The 10,020-nt window shown below is 31.2% G+C and overlaps 1 protein-coding gene across 1 annotated transcript; it reads left to right on the top strand.

The window, feature by feature from the left end:
* Window positions 1–3,982: 3,982 nt before the first annotated feature.
* LOC140056292 ((Lyso)-N-acylphosphatidylethanolamine lipase-like) lies at window positions 3,983–9,915 on the top strand. Its single transcript, XM_072101615.1, has 7 exons — window positions 3,983–4,148; window positions 4,870–4,908; window positions 5,013–5,080; window positions 5,931–6,461; window positions 6,808–6,919; window positions 7,431–7,617; window positions 8,077–9,915. Exons 1-7 carry the CDS (start codon window positions 4,078–4,080, stop codon window positions 8,167–8,169), a joined length of 1,101 nt encoding a protein of 366 aa, XP_071957716.1. The 5' UTR covers window positions 3,983–4,077; the 3' UTR covers window positions 8,170–9,915.
* The last annotated feature ends 105 nt before the right edge of the window (window positions 9,916–10,020 follow it).

The raw sequence follows: 10,020 nt of genomic DNA, 5'->3' as shown, positions 1-10,020 counted from the left end.
AAGCGCTAATTAAATAGTTTCTAGAGCTAGTGAACGTTCCTGTAGATACTTTTTAACTTTACTTTTAAAACAACAAACAGTTTGTGATTCCTTAATGTTAATTGGTAAATTATTCCATTCTTTAATAGCATTGTAAAAAAAGGTCACATGTGCCATTGGCTTGATAGTTGGGATTCTAAAATTAAAATTGCATCCCCTAGTATTGTAATTATGACTGTCTGAAATTCTAATAAAACGATTGCATAAATAAGGTGGACAACAATGATTATATATTTTAAAAACATGACAGACTCTAAGAAATTCGACACGGTCTTGGACTTTTAACATACCAACGTCGTTTAGCTGAGATTGACCAACATGAGATCGGGGACCTAACTTTTTTATAAAACGAACCATTTTGTTTTGAGTCGTTTGTAATTTTGATTTTAAATTTTTATTTACCGTAGAAGACCATGAGCAAACCGAATAATCGAACATCGGTTGGATTAAAGCAAAACTAAGAATTTTGCGACAATGCGAATTAAGAAATGATGATTGTCGGTACAGAAATTTCAGTCTGCCGTTTGCTTTGTTTATAACAGAGCGGGCAATGACGTCACCTGATACATTTTGGTCAATCTCAATACCTAGATATTTGATAGATTTTGATATACATATTATTAAATGTTTCCTATTCTTTATCATTATGTTTTACTTTAACCAAATTGGTTATAGTAAAACACAGTGCTAAATTGCTATGTAAATGTCATTTATCATATTATTAAATGTTTCCTATTCTATATCATTGTGCTTTACCATAACCAAATTGGTTATAGTAAAACACAGTGATAAATTGCTATGTAAATGTCATTTATCATATTATTAAATGTTTCCTATTCTTTATCATTATGTTTTACTTTAACCAAATTGGTTATAGTAAAACACAGTGCTAAATTGCTATGTAAATAATCATTATTATTAAATATTTCCTATTCTTTATCATTGTGTTTTACTCTAACCAAATTGGTTATAGTAAAACACAGTGCTAAATTGCTATGTAAATGTCATATATCATATTATTAAATTCCTATTCTTTATCATTCTGCTTTACTTTAACCAAATTGGTTATAGTAAAACACAGTGCTAAATTGCTATGTAAATGTCATTTATCATATTATTAAGTGTTTCCTATTCTTTATCATTGTGTTTTACTTTAACCAAATTGGTTATAGTAAAACACAGTGCTAAATTGCTATGTAAATGTCATTTATCAAATTATTAAATGTTTCCTATTCTATATCATTGTGCTTTACCATAACCAAATTGGTTATAGTAAAACACAGTGCTAAATTGCTATGTGAATGTCATATATCATATTATTAAATGTTTCCTATTCTTTATCATTGTGTTTTATTATAACCAAATTGGTTATAGTAAAACACAGTGCTAAATTGCTATGTAAATAATCATTATTATTAAATGTTTCCTATTTTTTATCATTGTGTTTTACTCTAACCAAATTGGTTATAGTAAAACACAGTGATAAATTGCTATGTAAATGTCATTTATCATATTATTAAATGTTTCCTATTCTATATCATTGTGTTTTACTATAACCAAATTGGTTATAGTAAAACACAGTGCTAAATTGCTATGTAAATAATCATTATTATTAAATATTTCCTATTCTTTATCATTGTGTTTTACTCTAACCAAATTGGTTATAGTAAAACACAGTGCTAAATTGCTATGTAAATGTCATTTATCATATTATTAAGTGTTTCCTATTCTTTATCATTGTGTTTTACTTTAACCAAATTGGTTATAGTAAAACACAGTGCTAAATTGCTATGTAAATGTCATTTATCATGTTATTAAATGTTTCCTATTCTTTATCATTGTGTTTTACTTTAACCAAATTGGTTATAGTAAAACACACTAAATTGCTATGTAAATGTCATTTATCAAATTATTAAATGTTTCCTATTCTATATCATTGTGTTTTACTCTAACCAAATTGGTTATAGTAAAACACAGTGCTAAATTGCTATGTAAATGTCATTTATCATATTATTAAGTGTTTCCTATTCTTTATCATTGTGTTTTACTTTAACCAAATTGGTTATAGTAAAACACAGTGCTAAATTGCTATGTAAATGTCATTTATCATGTTATTAAATGTTTCCTATTCTTTATCATTGTGTTTTACTTTAACCAAATTGGTTATAGTAAAACACACTAAATTGCTATGTAAATGTCATTTATCAAATTATTAAATGTTTCCTATTCTATATCATTGTGTTTTACTCTAACCAAATTGGTTATAGTAAAACACAGTGCTAAATTGCTATGTGAATGTCATTTATCATATTATTAAATGTTTCCTATTCTTTATCATTGTGTTTTACTCTAACCAAATTGGTTATAGTAAAACACAGTGCTAAATTGCTATGTAAATGTCATATATCATATTATTAAATTCCTATTCTTTATCATTCTGCTTTACTTTAACCAAATTGTTTATAGTAAAACACAGTGCTAAATTGCTATGTAAATGTCATTTATCATATTATTAAATGTTGCCTATTCTATATCATTGTGTTTTACTCTAACCAAATTGGTTATAGTAAAACACAGTGCTAAATTGCTATGTAAATGTCATTTATCATATTATTAAATGTTTCCTATTCTATATCATTGTGCTTTACCATAACCAAATTGGTTATTGTAAAACACAGTATATTTTACCTCAACAACATCGCCGCAAAATTGTTTATACGTTTATTTTGATTGGCTAACTAAAGTACGGTCTAATGAATATTGATATCAGAAGATTCTCTAGCTTAGTGAAAACGTTTTACAGTATTACCAAAAATATACTGATTACGTCACTACCGGAAGTTGTAGTCTAGCATGATGCAGACGCAATTGATTATGTACGTTTGTTAAACATATAAAAAGCTGTAAATTACCACAAAACGACAATAGGAAAGAATTCAAAGAAATGCCCTACGTGTTCAAAATCATTGTTTTAATATAGTCTGTATGTATAACTAACAATTGACCTTGTGGAAGAGCGTATAAATTTAATTTAAAGTAAAACATGATTTACTCGCCAATTTGGTATTGGATATATAGCTCCAGAGAGAGCACGTGTATCGTCGTCTCGCTCTCCTCGCTCAGCAGGAATGTATACCTTACGCTTCATTGATTTTGAAGGCTTTCCCTAAGTCAGTGCGAAAATCGGCAAACGTAAAGTGCAAACTTATCTAATTTTTCACTGTTTTGATGGATTTTCATAGAAAATTGACTTTATAAATGGGAAGACCGACTAAAATTACATCAGATAAGTATAATTTTACAAAAGTAATTGATATGGTTAATGATAACGAATCGTCGGAAGATTGACCATTTCACGAATTTCCTATTCTGTAACCACAGTGTGATTTAGCCGTAGCTGCACTTGTAATCTGGCCTCATTTCACAGCCTTCGTTCTGCTTCACTGGGCGCTTATATAAATTGAAACTTTTACCGTTCAAGAGACAAACAAATATATTTTACATTTTTTACTATTCATTTTAAACCCGGAACCCCCCTTTAAGTGTATTCTTTATTCTTATTAATTGTACTAAATTATTAAAAGAAACAGTAGTAAGCATAACATTTCCCCACTCCTACATTAGCATGGTAGGACATTGTAATGGTCGCAGGTGGCTCAACTTTATTACTGCAATGGGATGGACATGGTCCTACTACCACCTTACCATCCAATAGGATTCCAGTAAATTTCCTTTACTACCAATCATAATTCAGTAATTAAATGACCCCTTAAGTTAACAAGGAAATCAGCCTATTCCATTATACCGGTAGGCTTCGTCGTTACAGGCGTACTGCGGTAATAGTTGAGAATTCTCAACTAGCCAATTTGGTATATTTTATATACCTGCAAAAATTGAATGAATGTCACGTGTGCGAAAAATGTAAACACGAAAAATGCTGGGTCAGGATTACGTCACAATGGTTATATAATAGAAGAAATTACTGGAAGAAAATTCTTAAAACTGTCAGCTCAGCTAGTATCATCATCAAACGGAATTATGGCAACTGTGAGTTACGAACGTACACCAACAACAGAAACTATGCAGAATCCAGCAAATGAAAGTGATAAGTATGTTTAATAAAATTTTGAAATATTTTTTTTTTCGCTGCCTGACACCGTTTGTGACAGTGAAACTGGCACGAGAGCCAGGGACATCTCCCTGCTGGATGAGCATGGGTTAAAATTGCTAGCTAAAATGCTAGGCCTAGCAAATAATGAAGTTGTAACGTTACAAGTATTTTAAAGATATAATATTTGTCCCTCAAAATATGAAATATAAAAAAAATCAGACTTTGATTTGATTTGATTTTGATATATGAATAATACCTAGTCATAGCCTAGAAACAATTATTAAGGTCCTTGCTTGGATATTTTTTTATTAATTTTTAACTTTTGGCATGTGATTTATAATTAATTATTATACTGTATTACAGTATTATTAATTATATGGACCAGAGATTCCAAGAAATAACAGATTAAACTAGACTTTTTAATTCGATCTATTTAACTGTTGATATTTTAAAATATTTTTTTAATAGGTAAATATTTTTTTTTCTGATTCAATTTTCTTTATTACTGTCTGACATTAGAATGGTATTATTACTATTAATATATTTTTTTTATAAAACAATGTTTAATATTAGTTATTACCAATGACATACAGTATCCTCCTAATTAAATTTAATTGATGATGATGCTATGGTGTAATAACAAATAACATTTATTATTATTTTAAAATGCAGTATACTGTACTTACTACTGTACATTAATTAATAACCTTTTTCTATAGAAATACTCCTGAAGAATCAAATACCGAGGTTAGACACAGGTAAGATACATTTTTATATTGTACAGTTAATTTTTTTTTATCTTCTAATATCATCGTTTCAACAACAAAAAATAAATCAATTGTGATTTTGTATTTCTTTACAGTTGGTTAAAATGTTGGGTTCGTACATCCAATGAAATGTTAAATAAATCTGAGCAACAGATCTTAAGACGTAAGTATACTTGCAGGCCAAATTAAACAAGTTTTAATCCCAACCCTCATCAAATTCTGGAGCCAAATGACTTTTACTATTTGCTATGTATTTAGTAATACATGGGTTCGAGGTTATCTGTACCATACTAATTGCATCCTTAGGCAAGATGCTTTACTCTCATTGCCTCATCCTTCGGATGGGATGTAAAGCCGTTGGTCCCGTGTACTTAACAGTGCACGTTAAAGAACTTGGTACACTATTCGAAAAGAGTAGGGGATCGTCTCCCGGTGTGCTGATATGGTAGGCGCTGCACTGCTGGCTGCCGTGGGTCCGTGGAGGGCCTAATCCGAATTTCCTCAGTTTCCAGTTAAGCTTGAGGACAAATATATATAAAATATAAAAAATATAAATATATAAATAAAATTAGAAGAAGCAAGTACATTTTGCGTGGATGATTGCAGTCATCAAGCATTCAGATATATAATACGTAAACAGCAACTGGACATTTAGACTATGATTTATCACAATCCTGGAGCTATAGCAAGTAGTAAACCCTCATTAACAACATTTCAAATTGTGAATGAAAAATTAAAATTTTCTTTTTATTTGGCTTTTATTACATTTTCTGCATGCAGATTATTTTAATTTCTCACTCACTTGCATGTGAAAAATTAGGACTAACAGTCTGAAAAGTAGGGATATATATAAAAAAAACAAAACGAAATAGTTATAGAGTTATGTAAAAAGGAGCAGCAAAACCAACAAGAAAGACATGTTTCTTTATATGTATATTACATTTTAACATGCAATCATAGAATACTACATATACTTTTGATCTAAATTGTTTGATTGATTTACCTACTTTCAGTTTTGAAGAATAAATACAAAACTTGGTTTGTGACAACTAAAAATGGTGACAAAATTAGAACAATTTATATGAACAATACCGGCAGAGAAGACCTAACACCTATTGTTCTTGTCCATGGCATGGCTGGTGCAATTGGATTGTGGGTGCAAAATCTAGACGCTCTTTCAAATGTGCGACCGGTTTACGCATTTGACCTGTTAGGCTTTGGCCGTAGCACTCGTCGAAAGTTTCCAGCATATGCAGAAGATGTGGAAAGAGAATTTGTGGGATCAATAGAGCAGTGGAGAGAAGAGGTCGGATTGGATAAAATGATTTTAATTGGTCACAGTCTGGGTGGATTCATTACATACGCATATGCGATACGCTACCCAGAACGCATAAAACATTTGGTGCCTGTTGATCCATGGGGGTTTCCAGAGCGAGATGAAGAGAACGAGGATACCCGTCAAAACTCGTTGTTGTTTCGAGTAGTTGGAACACTAGCATTGACGTTTAACCCGTTGTCGGGATTGCGTGCTGCTGGCCCATTTGGTAAGAGTTTGGAATTCAAAGGTTGCCATGCAATGTGTATAGTTTAATACATCAAGCAACAGTTAATAACGGCCTCCAAATTAGGAATCATTACATATGAAGTATGCCTAAGCCCTAAAGGTACATTCATTCATTTAGCTGGCTTCAACAGCTCGTTCACTGTGCATGTACTGGATTTAGTTGATTGTAACAATTTGCTGCTGTTTTGATCATCAGTGGTATTACATGGGTAGAAGGAAAAATAGTAGATTTCAAAAATGCTGTGCAAAACTGAATTGACACTTAATACATTAGATACATCATGGACCTATAGTTATAATACTATTATTTTCAATTTGCTTTGCAGGCCAATACCTTGTTAGCCGAATGAGACCTGATCTTGATAGAAAGTTTGCATCTGTTGACAGTCAGAATACAGTAACTAAGTACATATACCATTGCAATGCCCAACGACCAAGGTGAATACATTGCCTAATATTCTATAGTAAGATGATTACAAGGCAGCACATTAGCACTCAGAAATACCAAAATACATTTAAACACAATTTTTACTAAAATACACCCTTTGTATTAAATTGCCCCAGGGCTTTCCTCCAATCCTCCATCACTGCTACATCTTGCTCCAACTACCTTGGCAAAAATAACACTAATTTAGAATAGAAGTAACATAGAAAATCAATTAAACATTTGAAAACAATATAACCACCCTTCAAAGTACTGAGGTGTATAGCAGCACCAAACGTAATAACTTTCCTCCAATCCTCCATCACTGCTACATCTTGCTCCAACTACCTTGGCAAAAATAACACTAATTTAGAATAGAAGTAACATAGAAAATCAATTAAACATTTGAAAACAATATAACCACCCTTCAAAGTACTGAGGTGTATAGCAGCACCAAACGTAATAAATTCCTTCCCCACCCAACGCAGCTGCTCAATAAATTTTTTTTTATATATATATATATAGTGGAGAGGAAGCATTTAAGTTTTTGCAGAGCCGAATCGCCTTTGCTCAGAATCCCATGATACAACGCATAACACAACTCGACAAAAGCGTTCCAATAACGATGTTGTATGGCTCGAAATCCTGGATGGACTCCGAGATTGGTCAAGTTGTTAAAAATCTACGTAACGAGTCACAGGTCACAATTAAGGTGGGTACTACTATGCTGAGTATTCTTTTCTAAACCCTTATATTATATACTACATCCACGTACAACATTGTCCTTACATTTCAACTTCTTCAACTTTCAACAAATATCTGTATATATGTAGTGAAGACACCAACTCTATTTGATTGGTTCATTTAGTATCTCATCGTTTGGTTAAATTGAATGTTCTAAGTTCTAATCAATGATTCTTTTACACGGCCAGTTTTTTTTTCAGTGCACGACCGCATACTAACTTGTAGAGTGCCGTCTGTATTACTGCTCTACTCAATAGCCAATATCTGAGCACATGGCCTTTGACATCCAATTGAAGCAGACAATTTTGTGATGAATGTTTTGTATCTCTCCACTTTGCCTCATTGAATACAACATAAACAAGCCAATCTTTCAACTCATAGGCATTCAGTAAAATAAAAAAAAAACAAATACTTTTTATTTTTGCAGATTGTACAGGGGGCTGGTCATCATGTGTATGCTGATAAGCCAGACAGCTTTAATAAAATAGTGCAAAATGTGTGCAAACAAATACCAGACTGAAATAATAAGACAAGAAAGGGATCATGACCATCAACATCTTTTATTTGTAATATAGGCTGCTGGTAGTTTTATTGAGGGAATATTTTATAGGCTGCTTCGATTTACATGTCTAATATGTCAACTTGTATCATATGACGTCATTTTATAATTTAAGCATGTAAGATTTTAATACCGTAATACAGATGAAGGCCTAGATCCTACATGCAGGGAATTTACAAACTGGGTTAGATCTGAATCTACCAACGCTATGCCTATAAATGCGTAAAAGCAGCCCAGCAGATTAGCACCATACACACTAGTTTACAAGAGTCATATTTTCACTGGCGTATTAACATTAACATCCAGTTTGAAACATTCATATACCTGTACAAGTCAACTACCACCAGCCATGTGGATGGATGTGACGGACAGTCCCTACATACCTGTTTAGCATAGATAGGATTAATCACGAAGCCGGGTTAGTGGTAATCTCTTTTCTGCATGCAGATTTAATTTCTCACTCGCTTGCATGTGAAAAATTAGGACTAAAAGTGGATACACTGTTTTTATCCTCTTAAATACAACATTTATGAGGGGATAAATGTAAAGTATTAAATCAATATTCAAAATTAAAAAAACCTTGTTCATTTCATTCTTGATGCTAAAAATATCATTCAAATATTTTTGTACAACTTTGTTGATTTATTTATTTACTGCCTTTACAAATGTTTTCAAAAATATAATGAAGTATTCAATTTGATTGAATAGTTAGGGTCTTTTTAAATGTTGCTCTATAAACACAGAGCAAAATAATGTTTTCAATGACAAACAAAATGTAATCAATTCAAAGTGGAAAAAATATGAGATGTATAATTAATTATTTTAATTAATTAAATAAATTATAGTATAAATGCGTAGAGATATAAAAAGAAAAATAATAGAAAAGAATTTTGGTTTTAAGATTTTCTGTTTTTAGTACAGCTTGACTACTGTAGTATTTTACTGGGGTAATATTTAAGAAAGTTTAATGGAGTAATAAGTGCAATTATTTATAATATAATGTTACAAATTTAAATAATTTAATATTTATAAATAAAATTTATATATTTATAATACTACACTACAGCTAAAACAATGTAAAGCTTTTATATGGGTGCATTGTTTGTAATAGTGTACCTCTAAAATAGTAGAATAGGTCATATGGAGGTCATGGACAGGGGAGGATCGGGGGAAGGATATAGCGCCTGGGTTGACGGCTAAAGTAACATTCCAAACTGCTCTCTGATGGAGAAAAACACAAGTGAAAGTGAACACACATGTAATGTAGTTTAGGGAGCTGATATAGTAAGATCATGGACCTATTATACTGTAGGTGCATGGTAAGATCAAATAAAACCACTATACGAGGTTACGGGTTATAATCGGTGTCTATTCTATGTTATAGTTATATGTTGTATAGTAATGCTGAACAAAATATGTGTATATAGTGCATTGAGCCATGAAGTGTATTTTGTACATGGAGCAAACCTTGCCCCTGCAAGATCTATGATATGTTATACTGTTCATTCATTTATAAAATTGTAACATTTTTGTTTGATGTGAAAATATTTGTTTTGCTTTATTTCACCCTGATAGTAGATTTAACAAAATATAATTTGTTGGTTGTGAATTGAATAAATAATGTCATACCCGATCACTCAGGTCAGGTATGAAGGAAGGGAAACCTTTGTATTTTACATTAAGGTTTATTAGAATAAATTATTGATTCTTACAGCAAATGTGTTGACTGAATAACTTTGTGGTACCATCTTTCAAAACAAAATCAGAATAACATTGAATTTATTGATGTTTATTTATCAAGCAATTTAGTTT

This window comes from Antedon mediterranea, chromosome 8, assembly GCF_964355755.1.
Source record: "Antedon mediterranea chromosome 8, ecAntMedi1.1, whole genome shotgun sequence".
Taxonomy (NCBI): Eukaryota; Metazoa; Echinodermata; class Crinoidea; order Comatulida; family Antedonidae; genus Antedon; species Antedon mediterranea.
The sequence above is the reverse complement of the archived record's forward strand: the minus strand, read 5'-3'. Positions and strand labels throughout refer to the sequence as shown.

Coding starts and splice junctions, on each gene's coding strand:
- LOC140056292 (XM_072101615.1), top strand. CDS start 4,078: ATGGCAACTGTGAGTTACGAACGTACACCAACAACAGAAACTATGCAG. Junction 4,149..4,869: donor CCAGCAAATGAAAGTGATAA/GTATGTTTAATA, acceptor CTTTTTCTATAG/AAATACTCCTGAAGAATCAA. Junction 5,081..5,930: donor TGAGCAACAGATCTTAAGAC/GTAAGTATACTT, acceptor ACCTACTTTCAG/TTTTGAAGAATAAATACAAA.